Consider the following 22,635-nt stretch of genomic DNA (forward strand, 5'->3'; position numbering starts at 1 on the left):
CCCCTGGGACACATTTAAATACACAAGCAATCAAAAATGCAGCATTAGGGCAATGTGTCACATTTCCTCATACAGTCCAAGCAATAAATGGCTCCTATTGATTGCATTAGAGGTTTTTTAAAAATAAAATAAAAAATAAAGTCTGCTTTGAGGGCCTTGAGCAAGATTATGAAAACAAAGTTAAAGATTTACATGAATCACCATTTCCCAAGGAAAATTAAGAAGTAATTCATAGGAATGGATAGGTATATAAATATATATCTTTCATAATTGTCAGATTACTATATTCAACTTTTTTCAGATTTTATGCCATGTGAAACTCTCCCTTCCTACCCACTCTTAATGCCCTCCACAATTTATCTTTAAAAGCTCACCATTGTATAACTATTGTGGCTTTGAATCTGTTCTGTAGCTTACAATTCTAGAAATCATGCTTTGCTTTAGATATGTTTATGTTGTTTTAATTCCCTCAAAATGTGCTCCACTTACATGGTTATTTAATTTTAGTTTTCTTACATTTATATTGTGCTTTTCTGCCACCATGTAACCAAAGCAGCAAACTTTTGACTCCAAGGCAGTCCTCCATCCAAGCCCTAACCATTCCCAGACCCAGTTTCAGCAAGCTACTGGCCTCGTGTGCTTTCATACTATACCCTGGGACCCCCAACCCACTTGTTTCCGATTTTGAGGCTGCAGGGAGGAGGAAATGAGGAAGGGGTCCCATTGCATTTCCACAAGTCTATTCCACTTGCACACAAACATAGACTTAGTACAGCTGAAAGGTGTAGTAGTATAGTTCTTTTCCATGAGCACAATATCAATATTTTTTGCTAGCAGACATCACTCCTTACTACATACATATCCAGCACTCAAAGGAATGAGATGTAAACCAAGGCCAAGACGTCCAGAGCGGATAACCTTTACCCTTCTGCCCCTTTTGTGAAATTTGAAAGTTACTATGCCATGTTAAATGCATATCTTTTCCCAGTGTCTGTATAAAATACCTAAGAAGTGGCTCTGCTCAATTTAGAAACAATCTTTCAGAAAATAATATTAGGCATTAGATTACATTGTGAGTGGGGAACTAGATCCAATCAGGGGGCCAGATTCCTAAACCCCCACCCCCCTCAGGCCAACTTTGACTGGTAGGTGGGGCCACCCACATGAGTCATCTGCTATCATAGTGATGTTAACCAATTGACATCTGTCAAAGTTTAAAGGAGGTTGCTACAACTGCCAATCAACTGATTTACTACAATCTCCTTGAAGTCATGCATTCAGTACCAGTCAGCTGATTGGCTCTGGGTGCGACCCTTCAGAGAGGCTTGTTATAACTTCAGACCAGCCTTCAAACTCTGCAGAGGGAAAAATTATTCGAATTCAAAGAAATTAGGAAGGTTGCAACTGGTTGTGCCTCAACTTTGGATCTCACTAGGAAGAGCAATCTAATAATGGATTCCTACAGTCACTTCTGTTTTGACCTTATGGAAATGTGTAGCTCTCCAGTGGTAAAGAAAATAACTTTTTGATTGCCCAGAGAACATCTGTTATTCCTTCCTTTGTCCAGGACTGTCTATCATTGAATTTATGCTCTTACAGTAAATTATAGTTCAGAATATGAAGAGGAGCATCCTTTGATTTTTCGTGGTGCGGTGAATGACTGAGTGATAGTCTCAGCAAGGCTAATAAATTGGCTTCTGAATAAGATCACTGTTTAACTGCAAAACAACAACACCCAGTCGAATAACATTTATTGTTGCTATCCTATCAAGAGACACAGGTGCTCTTCAGGAATAGTCATGGATTGACTCCAACTCCAGCCTGAGCAAGGGGAAGAGACTACCCCCTTATATTCTGCCTAATTCAGGCCACAAATTCTGCTAGCAAGCAAGAAAACAAAATAGACATTTGTTTATATCTTTCCTCACATGCAAGCCAACTTGTACAGTAGTGGGCAGTCTCCAGCTCACAGGCCTTTGGAGATGATACCCAAAATATAAGATACTTTAAGGTTTATTTTTTACGTCAGGAAGCAGGCATGGAGGCGAGACTGATTCACATTTTAATGCAAACCTACCTAATTTGCTTTCCCCAAAACAATACATGGAGTTTGGAATTCGTACTTCTCTGAATTTTGTGTTGCAGTTATCTAACAGAAAGGTGTTTTAAAATATATATATTGGGGAAAATATAGATTGAAAGGCATCTATTAGTGAAAATAATTTACAAAAATTACATCAGCAAAAAATTGAAGAAATGTACACTGAAAATGCTGGTGAATTTTCATGAGAGCTTTTAAAACTAAACACCACAAACTGATGTGAAAATGTGACAAACTGAATTAAGATTTTAAAAGATGAGAAACTGAGCAAAACCAAGATTGACAGATTTCTCCATTCCTCGCAGGAAGCCATTGTTTGCTTTTTGCACCAGAGCTGAGCTATAACCTAGAAATCTTACAAAACCATTGCATATGTTTTTAGGTTCCTGCCAACTTGATGACTTTTGAGTGACAAACTTCTTCAAAACATGAACGAAGATGACACTTTTGAATGCTGTCCGCCTATCTCCTAGTTTGAGGATGGAGGTTCTGGCGGAAACATGCCCCAGTTATACTTCTGTGCCAGAACAAAGATGGTAAACAGAGTTTCAAATCTCTGAAGTACTGAACAAAAAAACATACTAAGAATTCAGGGGATGGAAGTGCAAGAGGAACTGCCATGGACCATGTTGCTGCTTAATATTTTCTGAATCGACCTGTGGAAACCACTGCCTTAAAGAATGACAGGAAACCCAACATGAAACACCAAATACTCTGTGTGTGTGTGTGTGTGTGTGTGTGTGTGTAAGAAAGAAAGAAAGAAAGAAACCTCTGGCGGTGCCGTGCTTAGGTTAAATCAGATGTAGCTCATTCGCATTTGTGTTAACTTTGTTATCTTTGAATTTAAAAGTCCACCTTTGTTTCTTTGTAAAAGGAAACCTCGTACTGCTTAAGGGTTGTGTTAATGGGCAGGTTTGCAAGGACATAGCTTGTGTGTTCTTGAAGAATGTGCAGTCACTATACTTGTATCCCTCCATATCAGTTCTTTGGGGGCTCAGATAATTGGCATCACTGTTTTATTTGTTTATGCTTAGAATGTGATAAATGTAATATATGCAAGTTTATTCTCTTTTCTCAAAGCACTGTCTTTGTGGAACCTAGTACTGTATATGGGGATTTTCTTTCCGACAAGTGGCACAACAGCTGAACATTAAAACACCACACCCTCCTTTTTCAGAGTTCTTGGTTGTAAATTTCCTGATAGAAATAGTCTGCAGGATTTGGTAAAGCAAGCTCTGGGAAATATCATCAGGTCAGAACTGAGCCTTTATTCCTCAGTGTATTTTCAAATGGGTGACACTCTTTTATTTCCCCAACAATGCATTGTAAAGCTTTTCAACAGGCCTGTTTACCGTTTAAAGCCCCATCTTTTGTTGCATTGATAACATTTTACAAGTGACAGTCTTACTTCACATCTCTTCTTGCAGATTGAGACGCACAATGCCTGTATTTGTAGTTTGGAATTCTGAGTTACACTGAACTCTTCCCTATCAGATATAGAAATCAGATCTCCGTAGCAAAAGCTCACAAAATGCAACTCTCAGCATAACCAAGAAAAGTAAGAACTTGACATGAGAGAAAGCATTGATAGAATGAAAATTTAAAGAGTGGATTATTTCCTACATGAAAATTAAATGTGCAACTACACTTTTTGACCACATTTGTGGAAAATTATTGCATTTCAAAGATGCGTCTCTCTTTTCTCTTCTTTTTTGCATGTGGTTCTTTTCTGAAATGCTTTGAGGCTTCTTCAGAACCTTCCGATGATGGTAATCAAATGAAAACAGGGCAAGTAGGAATATACCACAGCACTGCAGTCTAGTTAATAAGAGAAAAGATTGTATTCATTCTGCAGATTATCATGCGTTAGCTCTATGCTTGTTTATTCACAGATGAGTAACAATCTTTTTATTTTTATCTGCTTCAGAGTAGAATTTTGCTGGCTCATCCTTCCAGAGCCCAAATTTTCCAAAGAGCTTCCCCCTAATTAGTTAGAATAGGGCAGAGACTGGCAGCTGTCTGCAAAGGAAAAGAATAATAACGACATGAAAGTTGCTCTGAAGCTGCAAATATAAGTTCATCTTTCTAAGTGATTGACATTTGAATCTGCTCCTTTTTTCTTCCCATAATAACATTAACAGGTTTTGAATATTTGCTCCATGAGGAATGAATGCTCAGTTCTGACCTTGTAGTGGTGTTATGTCACTTGCTTGTTCTGTGTCACTTAGTTTACATGTCTCCCACAATAACCCATGTTGGGTGTTTCGTTAAAAAAGAGAGAGAGAGACATCTTCATAGCCAGCAGTATTACTGTACAGAATTTGCACAACTTTCCTTTTTAAAATTACTACATGTTTCTTTTCAGAATAAGCTTTTTTTATAAAAAAAGAAATGAAAAACAACTTCAACACAACACTATAAATGTATGTACTTAGTATTATGGAAGGTAATCCTGTGGAATTTTTATTTTTTTAAGAGAAAGAGAGAAAACAATTGTGTAGATACATTGCAGGCTAACCATATTTGTTCTTCATGTTTTTATGAGTAGAGAGATGCAACTGGGAACCCCTTTATATTATGCAGGTTTGCAAAAGACAGAGGGCCAATTCACATTATATTTCCCCCCTTCATTAGGTTTGTGGCACACTAAATGGGTCTTTGTGAGATTTTTCAATATTCTGTCCAAATTATAGCACAGTACATTAGTTTTGAATTAGTTTTGAAGTCTTTTAAGGATATGGTTAGCTACAATCTAGAAAACCTTTTGTAGTGTTCATGAGACCAGTTCATCACATCAAAATCTACGTTAAATGGAGATTTATTGTTTTTGTGACTGCAGCGCACACACAATGATCCCACAGATTGACTCAAAACTAAACCAGGTTGACAGCCTTTTCTTATATCCATACAGCAAGTTTCAAAAGATAGGAAAGACAGTATTAAAAGCTGGCAAACAGTCCTGACTACCTTTTGCCAATGCTTTTATCCAGCTTCAAATATAATATATTTATCAGAAAGCTTTGATTGAAAATGAAACTGCTTTCTCTGGTTTATGAGAATTAGCAGAGAGAGTTGTGACAATTTCATAGGTTTCAACTAACATGATCGATACATTACATGGACTTAGATTGTCTTAATATTACGCACAACTACTGAGCCATTCCAGTTTTATGAGGTGGTCAAATTGTCAAAAATAAGCTTTTTACATCTTTTTACATATAGCCACATGTTACTACACCCCTCCCCCCGTTTACCAAAAATTTGAGGTAAAAAAAGGCTTGATTTATAATATTTCTTTTATAGTTTCTTTTTGTAAATGAATAGTCTTTTAAATATACTATCAGTAGAAAGAACTAATTAATTACTACAGTATGATTCAAAAGGCATTGTGTTAAATCCTGTGATGTAAAATTTCACACCACATTGCTATGAATTCCATTAAATTTATTTACTTTGAAACAAATGGCTTTTAAAACAAGGCTCCCATCCAAAAAATATTAAACCAATCTGTGTCTGAATGAGGCATTTTAATTGCTTGTTATCACAAGTAACTTTTAAAAATGTTAATCTACCTGTGTGAATTTTAACAGTAGCAGGAATTCTTTGTCAAATTTATTTGACAGTGATAAATTGAAAACACTTCAGGTTTTTCCTATGACCTCAGATACTGGTTGCTAAATATATATATATTTTTCTATGTTTTTATTATTCCACCTAAAACCAGTCAAGTAGTCTTAGTATCTTGAATAAGTGATGTTTTGATTTTAACAAAACGATTCACACAATAGTTCACACTCTCTGAGTTATGTGCCGATTTCTGTGAGCACTTTGTAAAAAGGAAATGGATTGTGCTACAGTAATTTAGTTTACAATTTGGTAAGATGTTTAATAAGATGTTTTGAAGTTTCCTACAAGGAATGTTTAATTCAAAAGAGTAAAATTATCCTGTTAAAATCTAAAAAAACCACCCTTATTAAGGTTGAAAATCATACAACAAATACGGAATACCTTCCTCCTACTGTGCCTGTTTTTCACAGTGCTGTTATCAACACCTTGATTAGACAAGCACTCCTTAACCGAATTTATCAAGCTTAAGTTCAAATATATCAGATTTCTTCACTTTCCATGCAATAAACTTTAGGGATCAGTTGTTTCACATGGTGTTTCACTTAGTTTTTTCACTCATTCTACCCTCCCGGATAATTTTGTTCTTGTCCTGTTCATTTGCAATTGGGCAGTGGTGTGTAAGTTGTTTAATGTCATCAGACTCCTTTCCTGGCATATTTCAGCAAAAAAAAAAAAAAAATCTTTGTAATGAAACCACAGGTGAGGACAACTTCACACGTGACTTTTTCCTCCATGGAAATTACGTCAATGTACATGGGAAAATGTGTGGATTCAGGGGAAATTGATGCAAGCACTGTACCTGTATCTTGATTCACACATTTTTCCCTACATGGAGATTGTAAGAAAAATGACCCTGAAATTGCTTGCATAAATAGTTTGCGGGTTACACCTGAACTGTAAATGCCTGTTTGCGAATGTTGCTATTAGAGACACACCACCACCAGTTATAAAGACTGGTGTAAAGAATATTGTGAAGCAAAACTCACAGTTTACTTGCTAATTTTGAAACACATTCCTATAACCCTGTGTATTAGCCAGGGACACACAAATCTGTTTCAAATCAAGCTCAGTCATGAGGTGATTTTTCCAGTTGCATCTTTTTTCTCAATGTTTTGTACATATTTCTCTTTCATTCCTAAGTGTTATTAATCCTGATCTACTTTTCTCACTTGGTATGCTGGCCGCTATGAAAAACACTAAAACTGGTACGAAATAGCCAGTTTTCATTTCCCTGAAAAAAAAATACCCTTTTTAATAGTTTGCTGTTTGCAAGTTGCTCCCTCCCTTCCATTAAAAATGGCTTGTGTCTAAGGTTAAAAGCTGCAATTAAAAAATGATAAGCAGATACAAAATGTCCCTTCAAAGCAGAATGCCATTCCCTGCCCATCATTGGGCACAACATATCTGCATAAGATGTTTGCCAGTGCCTTAATTACCTGTTTGAAGACCAACTGGGCTAGCGAACCATCACTATTCCCATGCATTACCCCATTCATGCAAATTGTCTTTTGTTTTGTTTTTTGAAGGAGCCCCATGGAAGCCTCCTTGAAGCTTGAATAGTCAGTATAATAACTCAGTTGTTCTTGCCTTCCTTTTGCTTTGAAGTTCAGTATTAGTATATAGTGGACCCGGCGGTTTTGATTCATTCCATTCTCAAGTTTTTTGAACAATAGCATAGAGCTGATTTGGATGACAATTCAGACCTTTGCTAGGTGGTAAGGTCCTATGGTAAGCTGGGCAGTTCAGGGCAGCCAGGTCCAACTCTCATCAGCACCATGGGAGGGAGTGAGCCCTTGAGTCATTTAAAAGAGCAGCTCTGGATATCACACAATATGGGCTTTTAAGCTAGTTCCACCTAATTACGAACTGAGCACTCCGTGATGCTGTGTGTTTGAAATGTCTCTGTCATACTAGCAACCTAAGGTTTTAAGGTAGACCAGGTCACATCTGAACTCCCGTTACCTAAATATAAATAATCTCTAAAGCATTTCAATATTTTCATTGGGTTTTTTCAGTCACCTATTGGCACTCATAAAGAAATTGGAACATCCCCCCCCCTTTTTGGTTTATTGTGTTATTTGAACTCATTCGTACAGAAAGCATGTTCCCTTTTTAAAAAGTACATCAATGTATGGAAGTCATCGGGGAAAAATCCTATGCAAAACTTGGTAAGTAACGTAACACATTTGTCTTTAAGCTTTGATGTACTGGGGTTTTGAGAAACAAAATTAAACTTGACTAAAACTAACTCAATAAATAAAACTGAAGGCTATGTTCATGAAACAATTGTTATTTCTTCAGATATTGAGGAAACTGTTATATTCCCCCCACAGCCCCACACCTATGTGAATCATAACCGAATATATTTTTAAGTCTAAACCTCAGATATGATAGTGCAAGCGGTTGACAGCTACAGGTTGTGAAAAGTAAATGTTCACATCTAGAAATGGATATTGCAATATCATAAGAGACTCATTGTGAAAGGTTGTGTATAGATGAAGGAAGCTGCTGTCCATATTGGGATAGTTCTTGAATCTTGGCCTTGTTGAACAACCAAGAAGCCAAAAATATTTCTTTTGTGCAATGGAGAAATAAGGAGAAAGATGCTTTCCTTCTGGATTGTTCAGCAATGTCCAAATTCAATAATTACTACTATTCCTGGAATGCTGAATTACAAATTAATTTATTGCTTATGCTATTCATAACCTACTACAAGTTAATTTATGGGAGGGGGAGAAAGAAAGAGATGCAAAGTCCACATTATGCAAAACACAAGCCATTTTTAATGAAGGTTCTTCCCTGTTGACCTGAAGCACCATTTTGATTGAGGTTGAATGCACTATGATCTCAATGAGTGATGTGCAGTTTCGCTGTTCCTTGTCCTTTTTCCTCCCGATTTTTAATACGTGTGTGTGTGTGTGCGTGCGTGCGTGCATTTTGAACTGCGTGTTTGCATTAGCTATTTCAACATGGCTACAAGTATGGACTTAAAAATAGAATTTTCCTACTGAAATAAATAACTTAAAATTTCAACCACGTGCATTGTCGTTTTACATACTCACATTTCTATTGCAGCAAGTCTTGAGTGTGGAGCCAGCTTTCTCTAAATGGAGTGCACCTTGGATCAACTGAAATTTGGCAGTAACAAGCTGGCTTTCAGAAGAGGCAAAATGGGAATATACTATTGCCAATAACTAAAATGAGCAAATTGGTTGGGGTGTTAAGCAGCATAGCAGAAAAGCATGAAGCATCTAATTAATTTTCTAAAATATTACAAGTACTAAACCCTCAAGTCTCTTCTAGCTTCCTTCATAATCTTGAAGCAAACTTTAAAAAGCATTATCTTGGAGCACTTATGCAAGATACCCCAAGTGTTTTGAGTTTCCAGGGCAACAAAGTTGGGAGCAGCTAAGAGTACTTTTCCACAGGGTGATCCTCTTCCCTAGGAGAAGCAATGTTGGGCTTTCATCAATCATAGCCCACCCTCTGAATTGTTCCCAAACAGCACCAGAATATTGTACCCTTGTTGTAATATGGTCAGTGAGTCAAATCACTGAAAATGTGAATGCTGGGTTCTAAGTGACAATTCAACAGACTTGTCACAAACCTTTCACAATGTGAATTTGTTGAAATGAGCTCTTGGAGATATTGCTGTGATTGACTATAAGCAGCGACTGGCATTTTAATCTCCCAAGTCATATACCTGAGATATATGACAAGGAAAAATCTCTGGGCCCATCATCTTACTGATGGCACAAAAACCTATAGCCAGTTAAGCGTGTTAAGGACATTGGAATCAATTGTATGATTTCCAGAAGATAAAGACGTTGATCACATTTGTGGCTTCCCTGTTAAACAAGGAAAATCACTGCAAAGCAGTACTGGGAATGTTTTTGAGATCCCACAGCTGCCTCATCAACACCTCTTGGTCATGTTCAGTTTATTTGGTCTGCTGACAATAAACGATCAAATACAGGCAGTGTTACCAAGACAAACACAGCAAGAAAATAATATATACATCATACACATGCACACAAATTGAACCTTTTAAAATGAGCATAAAACACGGACCATTTTGACTCAGAACTTATCTTAATGACAGCAATAATGATGATAACAAGTTTCAGGAAGTTCTAATATTAGCAATAGGGTGCAATTTGCCAGTGAAGCTGCTTTGGAGGAGTCCTGCTGATGATTTTAGCTAAGAAAAGGAGTGGAGAATCTTTTTGGCCCTGTGGGTGAGGTCTTTATCTCCCCACCACACCCATGGGCAAACTTTTGAGACTTGGGCAGGCCCACTCACCTGTCGGTCATCTGACGTCATGTGTCAAGGAGCCATCAGGCAAGTAGGTCATCCACAGGGCAGGAACAATGTGAGGCACAAAATGCAATTAGCTTGTTCAGCTCGAGATGCTGCTGAAACTAACCACTGGCCCTGCCCTTCGCCTCTAGCCTCTCACTCTGGATCTCTCCCAATCAGACAAAGGCTGTGTCAATCAAGAGGGCTCCTCCTCTGGGCTTGTCTGGCCTGCTGCTCAGCAATTTGCAGGACTCTCCTAGACTGGGGTGTGTCAGAGAGGGAGGAGTGTCAGCAGGTCTGAGACTGTCGGGTAGCAACGGCAATCTCTGGCTCCTCTCTGAGTCTGTGCTCACACTGCAACTCTCAGCCTCTAGCCCTGTCCTGGAAAGGCCTCCTTCTGACCCCCACTTGATCACTCAAACCCTGATTCCAGCACCTCCCAGTTTATTCCATCTCCCAGACTGCTCCCACCACCATGATCTGAGGTCACCATGATCTGAGAGCCAGTGTGGTGTAGTGGTTAAGAGCAGTAGACTCGTAATCTGGTGAACCGGGTTCGCTTCCCCACTGCTCCACATGCAGCTGCTGGGTGACCTTGGGCTAGTCACACTTCTCTGAAGTCTCTCAGCCCCACTCACCTCACAGAGTGTTTGTTGTGGGGGAGGAAGGGAAAGGAGATTGTTAGCCGCTTTGAGACTCAGTGATAAAGCGGGACATCAAATCCAAACTCCTCCTCCTTCTAAGTCGTCTTCCGTGTCATTCCTGGGGGGCTGTAGGGTAGACAGCGCTTGCCACTCTTCCTTATCCAGTCAGTCCCTGACATCATGTCCGGTTATTGATAGGTTTGTGATCTCATCCACCTGTCAAAGCTAATCCACAGGTTTAGGTTTGCTTTGGCAGCATGTTTCCCATAGGGATGCGCTGGCAAAAGTAGCACCAGCAGTATTAAACCTTCCTCTCACCAGCTGCTGAGTGAAAGGTTCAGTCCTCCTGGCTGGTCTGCTTCCCCAGCAAGACTGAACCCTCCACTCGGCAGCTGATGAGAATCTAGCTAAATAATTAACATATTGTGCTATTAATCTAGTTCACGTCTGCCAGATGTGATTGGGGTTTCCATTCCCATACGTGGTATGGGATTTATTTATTTGAATACATGGACACACACATAGGATTAAACTGAAAATAGATATATACAGTGGTAGCTCGGGTTAAGTACTTAATTCGTTCCGGAGGTCCGTACTTAACCTGAAACTGTTCTTAACCTGAAGCACCACTTTAGCTTAATGGGGCCTCCTGCTGCTGCCGCGCCACTAGAGCGCGATTTCTGTTCTCATCCTGAAGTAAAGTTCTTAACCTGAAGCACTATTTCTGGGTTAGCAGAGTCTGTAACCTGAAGCATATGTAACCTGAAGCATATGTAACCCGAGGTACCACTGTATGTGACATAAAAAGTCATCCTCAGTCTTTGCCCCTTCTTATTGAAAAACAAACCATTTTTATACTGTTTATCTTCACCAATAAATATACAATCATATGAACCTACTGAAAGCAAAAAGGTTGAAACTTTTTAAAAAAATGATATTTTGCTATTTATTCAAGGAGAAGCAGCATTTAAGGTAAGATGAACATATTCTTGAGAACATGGAGTCACATGATACTCCATGTCAATCCTTCTGTGCTGTTTCTCTGCATTACACCATTTTAGAGTACCGTATTTTTTGCACCATAACACTCACTTTTTTCCTCCTAGAAAGTAAGGGGAAATGTCTGTGCATGTTATGGAGGGAATGCCTACGGGTGGCATGCTTATGGATTTTCCTCCTCTAAAAACTACATGCGTGTTATGGTCGGGTGCGTGTTATAGAGCGAAAAATACGGTACATTCATTTAGCTCTTGTTAAGAAATTAGGTGCATTAACGTCTGGCACGGTGGGTCTAAACCTCCTTTCTACCTTATTTCCCTGATAGTACCATATACCTCTAGACTCACTGTTGGTTTTTCTTGAGTTTTGGGTGTTCTTTCAATGAGACAGAGCAGAGTTTTCATTATTTCCAAATTATGGAACTTTTTACAATCCTGTAAAGTATTTAATACTGCTAAACAGTAATGTGGAATTAATTTGTCTGGGGGGTTCTGTCCATTTTTTCCAGGGATTTCTTTCCCTCATAAAACCATTCAGTTCAGTTCACCGCAGCAGAAGTTGGTTGTCGGGTTTTCTGACAAGACCTGCTTCCAAAGCATATACACGGCTTCTGTGCTTGCAGACAGTGTCTGGGGCACACCTGGGTCACCGCAGTTCAGATGGTGTTGCCATGGGAGACTGTAACTCTTTCCTGAAACGTGTGTTTTTCGAGAATCTCAGGGGAGGTCTTTTTCACCTGTCTTAACTTCTCTGCACATAACAGCCTTGGTTATTTAAATTTGGCATGCTGTTCTCCTTTGTGCAATAGATAGATTTATCGATTGCTTATCCCAGCCTTCTGCTAAAGGAGCTCAGGGCACTGTATCTGAAGGTAGGTGATTATTCTCCTAATAATCTTGTGAGGACATTTCATGTTTAGTTAAAACGACTTTGTCAAAACCATTCTATGATGTGGAGATTTGAGCCCAGGTTTCCCACACCCAAGTCCAACCATTATTGTACTATACTACACTGACTTCGTTGACTGCAATAGTCAGGCATAATAAATTTAGAATAGCAGAGCGATGGGAGTCCACGAACTGAAGTGAACCCCAGCCGACAAACGATCAAGGCTAGTTAAACCGTGGAGTGAATTTGACAGCAGGGTGAGGCCAGGGCGCGCTACTCTGCCCCTCCTCTCCTTGATCTAAATAAAACCTCAGCTTCTAATAACTTATGCATTTGGAAAGCCAACAAGGCGTATACGGTTTCCCCAGTGTTTTGCACTGTCTGCCATATGAACAACTGCCTGCCTGTTGGACAAAAGCTGTGAGGGTGTCCTCGGTGCGCCGAACTCCTTGCTCTCTGGAAACAAGTTTGTTCCCTTGAGGCCACAATGGCTGGCCTAGAAAGGATCTCAAGGAAGGAAGGTTTCACTCTGAGGAAGAGAGAAACAATCCCTTAGAAGGAGCCCCTTCCTTGGAGCATGGGCAGCTGTCCTTTCATGCCAATGGTGCTTCTCTGGAAGGCTGGGAGGAAGAGGGATCCTGGTGGTGGCTGATTCAATCTTTAGGAACATAGAAAATTGGTGTGTGGTTGGCCTATGGACTGCAGGGTGAGTTGCCTGCCTGGAACCTGCAGCAAAATGTTGTGGTGTGGAATACTGCTGTTTGGTGTTACAGTCAGCCTTCTTTTGATATGCCCCTCCATCCCACCACCTCTCACCTGGTTTTCAATCCCGTCTCCCGCCAACAGCCAGCCTGCATCACATTGCCATGGAACATTATCAGTCCTCAAAGAGCTGCTTTGGCAGGTTCCTTCTCCCTTTCAAGGTTTTCCCTAAATATTTTTGTATTTCCCCAGTGCCACTGCCACTCCTACTGATACCTTGTGTGCTTTTGTTCTTTAGTCGTTTAGTCGTGTCCGACTCTTCGTGACCCCCTGGACCAGAGCACGCCAGGCACTTCTGTCTCCCACTGCCTCCCGCAGTTTGGTCAAACTCATACTGGTAGCTTCGAGAACACTGTCCAACCATCTCGTCCTCTGTCGTCCCCTTCTCCTTGTGCCCTCCATCTTTCCCAACATCAGGGTCTTTTCCAGGGAGTCTTCTCTTCTCATGAGGTGGCCAAATTATTGGAGTCTAAGCTTCAGGATCTGTCCTTCCAGTGAGAACTCAGGGCTGATTTCCTTCAGAATGGAGAGGTTGGATCTTCTTGCAATCCATGGGACTCTCAAGAGTCTCCTCCTGCACCATAATTCAAAAGCATCAGTTCTTCGGCGATCAGCCTTCTTTATGGTCCAGCTCTCACTTCCATACATCACCACTGGGAAAACCATAGCTTTAACTATACGGACCTTTGTTGGCAAGGTGATGTCTGCTTTTTAGGATGCTGTTGGTGCCATTTTTGGTTATGTAAGAATCCACTCTGAACTTCAGGGATATAATTATATATGCACATTCTAATCTCCCTTTGCCACTTACTCACCCCCCCCCCCTCATGCTGTGTCAATACTGCAGTTCTTTGCAGAAACGTGTCCTTTTAAATTCTTTTTTCTCTCTGCACTATGCAACAATAGGCATTGGAAGAAGGGGCGCATGGGAAAGCTCAAAGAGGTTTCTCTGCTGTGGGCCCCAGCAAAAAAAAAGCTTGGATGTAGGTGCTGAGGAAGGAGAGCATACATTTGTGAATTCTTCAATAGTCCTCCATAAGTCAAACAGCTTCCAGTTTCATTACTACACCGATTCCTTCGGAAAACATCTGGAGTTTTAATGCTTTTTTCCCTATCGCTGTTAAATATTTTTGTTTTGTTTTGTTTTGTTTTCCTACCCACCCCTTGCTGTTTGGAAGAATTCATACAAAGTCAGTCAGCCTTGAGGGGAAGGAACCATGAGGTCTGTCAAATGAATAAGAGGAAAATCTTGCATGTTGGAGCACAGGAGGAAATAATGTAGACGGTTACATAACATAACCAGATATTTCAGCTCTTGGGTAGGAAAAGAGCTGGGTGGGTTCAGTTTCTTCACCCATTGCATAACACCAGAAGGGGGTGCCTGGTTAGATTAATGAATAGCAAATGCTTGAAGCAGGCATTCTGTACACCACAGGCTAATAATGCAATAACATAGCAGTTGAGCCCTAAATGAATGCTTAGCTGTTGGCCAGTTGATGAATTAAGTCATGTTAATGTACCTTTTTTGATGCCAGCTCAAAGCTCTCTGCACAATAGGAGAGATTAATGTTTATAGCTGAAGCTTTACGCCTCGGGTTGGGGGATCAACAACACTATTTGTGAATAAATATAGTCATTACTGGGTTAGTTATGGATGTCTGGTACCCATTACATGGGAACAAAACAAGCTTGCGACTATGGTATCCAGTAAACATTTCCTAAACAATGCCGTACTTAAATCAAGTTCTTGTGCTGTTCTTTGTCCATCTACCCTGAAGTGTACAAGAACTGTCACAATAAAATAGTTTGCTGGCTACTAATTCAGAACCTGGAGAAGCCACTCCTTACATCCCTGCATGCCAGTAGATTCCGGTCAGCTTGCTGGAGTGGAAACAGACAATAGTTTTGAAGAGAGTAGATGGTTTGAGAGAGGCTTAGCTTCCCTTCATGTATATGCACATTTCTTTGTCCCCTTCCGCCAACCAGGTTTTTGAAGCAATGCAAGACCCTGAACGATCTGTAAGCAGGCTTAATTGTGTGAGATAAGCTTTTTCATACATGACTTTTTTTACAGTGTACAACTGGAAAACGTAAAATTGAGCATCTGTTTGGGAATGTGCTTACTGTACAAATACACACATCAGAGAGTGGAGATTGGCTGCAGCTCCCTGCAAAGTGTGCATTCGGAACCAAATCCGGGTTTCATCTCAAATAGTTTAGAAAATGCCCCCTATTCATATTCACCGGCTTTCAAAAACAAACTACAAAATGACTCTTGCGCCTTTGCAGTTGAAGTTGAGATATCATAAAACACAGTTTTCCTCTTCTCTCAATCATCCTAAGGCACCCACATCTAATTTTTTGATATCATAGTGAAGAAGAAGAAGAAGAGTTTGGATTTGATATCCCGCCTTTCACTCCCCTTCAGGAGTCTCAAAGCGGCTAACAATCTCCTTTCCCTTCCTCCCCCACAACAAACACTCTGTGAGGTGAGTGGGGCTCAGAGACTTCACAGAAGTGTGACTGGCCCAAGGTCACCCAGCAGCTGCATGTGGAGGAGCGGAGACGCGAACCCGGTTCCCCAGATTACGAGTCCACCGCTCTTAACCACTACACCACACTGGCTCTCAAGTCATCTTGTTGATGTCTCCAGGGTTCATAACATGCTTTAGTTCAAAAGGAGATGAAGAGTGGCAGAAAAACCATGAAGGCCGTAGACATATGAGAGTCCTGAGAGGACCCTCCTGAGTCACCACAAGGTGTGCAAGCCTGCTGCTGGTGGTTCCCTTTTTTGCCTTTTGACCAGGGGATTATTGCAGGACAAAAGAAATGTGTGCCTCTATCACAGGCAACAATGGCTCTGCAATACCAACATCAACCAAATCTATTATAGACTGTCTCCAGCCTTAGTCATTTCAGTTCTGGACCCTACTGGTTTCAATTAACTGCACGCACATGGTGTCTGGAACCAAATCCTGAAATGTCTTGCCTTGAATTTAGTGTGTGTCTATTTTAAAAAGTATGAATATCTTGGGAGTGGGGGCAAACCACCCACCTCCCAATTCTCCTCTGGCTTAGCAGGGATTCAGCAGTGCCAGCTGATTCTTCTTTTCCATCTACAACTCTTCAGCTGTCACTCCTTTTTAGATGGAAATAACTTTGTTTTGAATAAAATGCTGGTGTTGCTTGTGAATTTTAATCCCCCGGTCCTCAGCCCTAATAGGGAAAAGGTGGTGTTAGGAAGGCTTCATGGCAAGAGAGCCCCGTGAAAACACTTTCAAAGCAATCTGTCCATCTCTAAAGGCAGTTTAGTAACATGGTTAGGTTGACATTTATTATTAATACTGCTTTTTGACCAAAGACACACACACACACACACACACACACACACACAAACAAACAAACAAACAATTAGTAAATAGTAAAGGGACCCCTGACCGTTAGGTCCAGTCGTGGACAACTCTGGGGTTGCAGCGCTCATCTCACTTTATTGGCCGAGGGAGCCGGCATACAGCTTCCGGGTCATGTGGCCAGCATGACTAAGCTGCTTCTGGCGAACCAGAGCAGCGCAGAGAAACGCCATTTACCTTCCTGCCAGAGTGGTACCTATTTATCTACTTGCACTTTGACATACTTTCGAACTGCTAGATTGGCAGGAGCAAGGACCTAGCAGTTCAAAAGCACATCAAAGTACAAGTAGATAAAGAGGTACCTCTCTGGCAGGAAGGACTATTACACAATATTAAAATAAAAATGATGTTGGCACAGTCTGAGAGTAAGCTGCTACTGCATAGCAGAAAGGACAAATCATTTCCATGCCTCTCTATAGCATCCCGCCCACCACTGCTGCACTGAAATCATTGCAGCCCGTCCAGCTTGCAATTTCCACACAGTACAAAACATAGTAGTACTAAAGGGGATTCGTGTTACCTCATGGCCATGAGTGTGAGAAATTGCAATGAAAGCCTCCCCTCTATTTGTCAACTCCAACCTGCAACTGGAAGCCAACTTGTATTGCGGGGTGGGTGGGGGTGGATTGAATGTATAGTGCAATACATTGTGCTATAGGATTTTCTTTTTGGGAGGGTAGGGTGGTGCATGTGGGTCTCAGCCAAACCCTGTGCTTTAGGATCTGAAAGACTAGTCCCCAATTCCCATTACATTATCCAACCAGGTTCTTTATTAAGTCAGTGGCCCTAGCTGGACCTGCAAGTACCTTTTTTTTTACTTTTGTAAAGGGTTCAACATGTCACTATGGAAACAGCTGGCAGGTGGTGCACTTTCAGGAGGGGATAAGCCTCCTCTCTGCTCGCCTGGCTAGATGCCACACCACATCTTCCAAGGGGTGGGGGAACAATAGACCAGGGACCTAGGGTATTTTTTAGTCTGGTGTGGATCTGGAAGCTGGAAAGAGATACAGGGGCTGGACTTGGTCTCTGTGCCAAATCCAAAGCTATGAACCCTGGAGTTTCTTGCTGCTCAACGACAGGAGTGCCTGCGACAATAGCATGGGTTTTCTGTCTCTCTCGCTCTCTTCTCGGCCCCATCCACGCTCTTTCTTCTTATCTTTCTCTCTCAAAAAGAAGGTTGTGTTAGGCAAGCGCTAGAGGTTGCCCTCTGGATGCTGTTGGACTGTGTCTTGTTCCAGCCAGCATAGCAGATGCTGAGAGGTTATATAAGCCGTAGTTCAACAACATGTATAGGACACCAAGCTGGCTTCTGCTGCTGTCGGCAATAAGATCTCCAAAGAAGCTACAGCCAGCTTGCTCCCCTTGCTTGGCCCAGCATGGTATTCCATTCAGGGCTGCAATCCAGCATGAAATCACCACTCTGTCGCCTTCTTTTCCAAGCACACAACTATGATTTGTTTTGTTTTGTGGCTTTCATTCCTACTTGGAATCCTCCACAAAATGGTTGGACAATGCGGTCAACTGATTCCAATGCTTCTCTCTTTTTCTATTTCAGAGAGAGGGAGCAAAGCCCCCACTGGGGAGTCCCTGGCCTTCCCCTGTCTGAACAGCCCAGGGCCAGCTTCCAAGAACATTAAATTTCAGCCGCCTTTTCCACTCGGAGCTTGGTTAGCTTTGTATCGGGCCCCCGTCCTCCACCCTCCTTTTTCTTCTCCGGGTCTTTAAAGCAGGAGGCACTCCAGCCAAAATATTCGTCATGTTTCCAAACTTCCCTGCTGCTTGATTTATATACTGAGAGGGCTGAGGGAAAGATTCCAGAGCCATGTGCTGAGTGTGAACGAACTTACCTGCAGATGTGCAGCCAGCCAGGTCTGCTGGTGTGCCGTGGCCAGTTCTGCCCAAGTCCAGTCATCCATGCTGGACTCTTGGCCGAATGCTCTTGGTTAGAATGGATGTGTCACGATTTCGTGCTTGTTGAGCAGAAAACAAGAAAACCCGAGGTCCTCAGCATGTTGGACTCTGCACTAGGCACCAAGTTACTTCTTTTGACAGGGCTCCTCGCTTCCCCAAGCAGTAAGATGTTTTAGGGCATTGCTTCTTAGGTTTGGCTTCCTTTGGAAGAGAAACATACCATGTCTTTATGTAGAAACTGGCTTGTTGATGCATCTTCCTTCGCTTTGCTGTCTCATCATTGTATTAGAGAGAACCACCCCACCCCGGCCCTGAGTAAGGAAATGTAAGATTAAAATGCTTTGTGAAACTTGATCATTCTTTTTCTGATGAATGGATGGGGCAGCAGGCCTTGGGTGTAGAAAGCTCCCTACTTTGAAGCAGAACTGAGCAGGAGTAAGAGTGAAGGAAGACTAGAAGTTTTGCCTTTACAGTGGTACCTCGGGTTAAGTACTTAATTCGTTCCAGAGATCCGTACTTAACCTGAAACTGTTCTTAACCTGAAGCACCACTCCAGCTAATGGGACCTCCTGCTGCCGCTGTGCTGCCACCGTGCGATTTCTGTTCTCATCCTGAAGCAAAGTTCTTAACCTGAAGCACTATTTCTGGGTTAGAGGAGTCTGTAGCCTGAAGCGTATGTAACCCGAGGTACCACTGTATATCTTCTTCTGTCCCCTGCAGAAAGACATGTTTTCATGTCCTGATTTTCTCAGTTTCATATAATGCATTTTTTTTTAAAAAAAAGAGAAAGATACAGCAGCTCTTGTATTTTTATCTGTCCTTGTACACAGATCACAGTGCTTAAAGCATGGGTAGGCAAACTAAGGCTATATTTTGGAGAGAGAAAATGAATGAATTCCTATGCCACACAAATAACCCAGAGATGCATTTTAAATAAAGGCACACATTCTACTCATGTAAAAACACACTGATTCCCGGACAGTCCGCGGGATCTGGCCCCCGGGCCTTCGTTTGCCTACCCATGGGTTAGAACATTTCTTCTCTGACTCATGTGACATGATTTTTTTTTAAATTCTTTTTTTCTGTTTTCTTATTGTATAAAGAAACAGATAAAAAGTAATACCATTGTGTATCCTTCCCACTGGATAATGTATAAAATAAGAAGTTGTATGAATCAGACTTCCAACTGCAGCATGAACACAGATTCCCGGTACAGGCTACATACACATTATGTAGAGCCAGTGTGGTGTAGTGGTTAAGAGCGGTAGTCTTGTAATCTGGGGAACCGGGTTTGAGTCTCCGCTCCTCCACATGCAGCTGCTGGGTGACCTTGGGCCAGTCACACTTCTCTGAAGTCTCTCAGCCCCACTCACCTCACAGAGTGTTTGTTGTGGGCAGTGGCGTAGCGTGGGGGGTGCAGGGGGGGCCGGCCGCACCGGGTGCAAAATCTGGGGGTTAGGGTTAGGGGGCACAAATCCACGGGTTAGGGGGCGCAAATCCACGGGTTAGGGGGCGCAAATTACTTGCCTTGCCCCGGGTGCTGACAACCCACGCTACGCCACTGGCTGTGGGGGAGGAAGGGAAAGGAGAATGTTAGCCGCTTTGAGACTCCTGAAGTGGAGTGAAAGGTGGGATATCAAATCCAAACTCTTCTTCTTCTAACTGCTTAAAACACGGGGAGGTAATTCACACACACACACACACACTGCGTTGCAAGACACATTTTTACTTGCTGTGTACACCATTGTCTGATTACCTGATTTGTTTCCCTCTGCCTGCAACCCCGCAAACTCCTGTTAAATGAAGCCACTAGCTGCGCATGTGCAATGGATGTCCAAAATGTACACACCTCCACTTAAGAGCAAAGTGAATGTGGCTTCCATTTTCAAATTGGATTGGAGCTGGTTTGTGGGAAACCACATCCAACCGGACTGTTTTCCCCAAGAAGCTACAGGATGCAGATGGTTTGTGGCTAACACTGTGTGATTGGGAGCTCACTGGAGCAATGTTTGTGGAGTCAATGGTAATGTTTATACAGCCTCAACGTGACTTAGCAGTGACTAACCAGGACTGTGATTTGGGCGTTGCAGTGAACAGCTTGGTGAAAATGTTGACCCAGTTATGTGGCAGTTGTGGAAACTGCTAATTCCGCGTTGTGGATTGATAACAAAACTACTTCTGTCACAATGCCTTCTATAGCACAACTGCGCTTGGAGTACAATGAACAATTCCAGTTGCTACACCTCAAAAAGGATATATTTTTGCTGGGGAAGTTTCCGAAAACGGCAATTGAAATGACCAAGGGGATGGAGCCACTCCATAGGAGGAAAGATGAGTAAGCAATGGCATGACAAGAGATGGATGAAGTGATTCATGCCGTAGAAAATGTGGGTAGGCAGAGGTTTTTCTGCCTCATAATAGGAGATTCCAGGGCCATTCCATGAAAGAAGAACTTTGCACCTTACATAAACTCCCACAAAAGAGGGTTAGACAAATTCATGGAGGATAAAGCCAACGGTGTTGGTTCCTGGGGATCACAAGTGGGGAGAGTGCAGAGGCTTGTGGGCTTCTCGCAGGTATCAGCTTGGCCACTGAGAGAGCAGGATGTGGGCCTTTGGGCATGTCCAGCAGAGTTTCCGTGTATTCTTCCTCCACCCATTCTGTATCTTCCTCACTGCTTGGAGACAGAATGGCAATTTGGTTGTTGTCAGAGCTGCCCTAGGTCCCAGCTCACAAAGGACCAAAGCCAGTTCGTTGTTATATACAAAAGTCTTTATTGAAGTTCAGTTTCACCTTCAAAGCCGTAGCGTGCAGCCCTACGTCTGAGACTCTAGACCGTCGAAGCTCCGTCTGAGTCTCCTCCCCCCATACACCAGTTTAAGACTCTAGCCTTGCTCCACCTCTTCCTTTGCTCTTTGCGCCTCTGGGTCCTCCTGTCAGCTGGAGTCTCGCCCCTACTAGACTCTTCTGACGCTGAGTCCCCTGAGTCTTCCCCCTGCCTCCGGCGGGCTTTAGGACCTGGTTCCCAATCCGGGTTTTCTGCTGTCCCACGCGCCTGTACATTCGAACTTGGCGCGCGCGCCCAGCCGGCAACCTTCCTCCTGACCGTTACACTGCTCCTGTCACTGCTTCCCCCTTCGGGGAGGCTAGCTGGACCTGACCTCCCCTCCGTTCCCCCACTCTCTGATAGAGGCGTGGTCAGCCCTGACTCATCTTCTTTCCCTGCTGGAGGAGACGCTGGCCCTGACACATGGGACTCTTCCCCCCCACTACGCTCTGGTGGGGAAGCTGGTCCTGATCTCCCGCTGCTGCTTTGGGAGTCCCCGCTGGCCCCTTGTTTCTGGTGTGTCTCCCCTGGGACCCCCCTTGCCCTGACCATCGGCGCCTCCTTCTGGGAATCTTCTGATTCGCTGGAGAAGCTCATGGAATCTCTCGGGCCACTGCCATACTCCCCTACGCTGCCCTCAGATTCTTCCCCTTCGCTCTCCATTTCCTCTCTCCCCTGTACCTCTGTTCCTGAGCCCCTGACAGTTGTTCACTGCTTTCATTGATTCTTGAGGGTTAGCGTCAGCCTTTGTCACTAATGGAAAACGCCGTCTTACAAATAAGCATTGCCACGTACCACCATGTTCAAAAATCATGGGCAGAATTCTTAGCAGCTCAGATCACGTTATGCTCAAACATCACATGTTCAAAAACCATTTGCTGGCTCTTCCCTTTGCCTCCTCTCTTACTTTTCATCTTTGCTCCCCGAGGGATACTTTCCCCTTTTATTCCAGCAATGACTTATGTAAGTAACCGAAAAGGAAATTAGGAACAGGCCAAAGCTGGCTCCGTTTTGTTACTGAGAGTGTGTGATCTCAGCTGAAATATTTTTGTTACTACCAAATGCTGATGTTCCCCCTCCAGATTGGCACTTAACCGCTCTAAGTTCAGGGGCTGTGTCATAAACCTATTCCTCCAGCACAAAATATTAATCAAAAAACAACATTG

The 22,635-nt window shown here is 42.4% G+C and overlaps 1 protein-coding gene across 2 annotated transcripts in view; it reads left to right on the forward strand.

Annotated features, from left to right (window-relative positions):
* The window catches only part of RALGPS2 (Ral GEF with PH domain and SH3 binding motif 2), a 99,727-nt gene extending 90,966 nt beyond the window's left edge, over window positions 1–8,761 (forward strand). For both annotated transcript variants that reach the window (XM_082229081.1, XM_082229082.1), the window contains one exon: window positions 2,484–8,761. In XM_082229081.1, coding sequence (XP_082085207.1) covers window positions 2,484–2,513 — 30 coding nt within the window. In that variant the 3' untranslated portion in view covers window positions 2,514–8,761. The remainder of the gene's footprint in view (window positions 1–2,483) is intronic.
* The last annotated feature ends 13,874 nt before the right edge of the window (window positions 8,762–22,635 follow it).

The sequence above is a fragment of the Podarcis vaucheri genome, assembly GCF_965113315.1.
Source record: "Podarcis vaucheri genome assembly, chromosome: 6".
NCBI lineage: Eukaryota > Metazoa > Chordata > Lepidosauria > Squamata > Lacertidae > Podarcis > Podarcis vaucheri.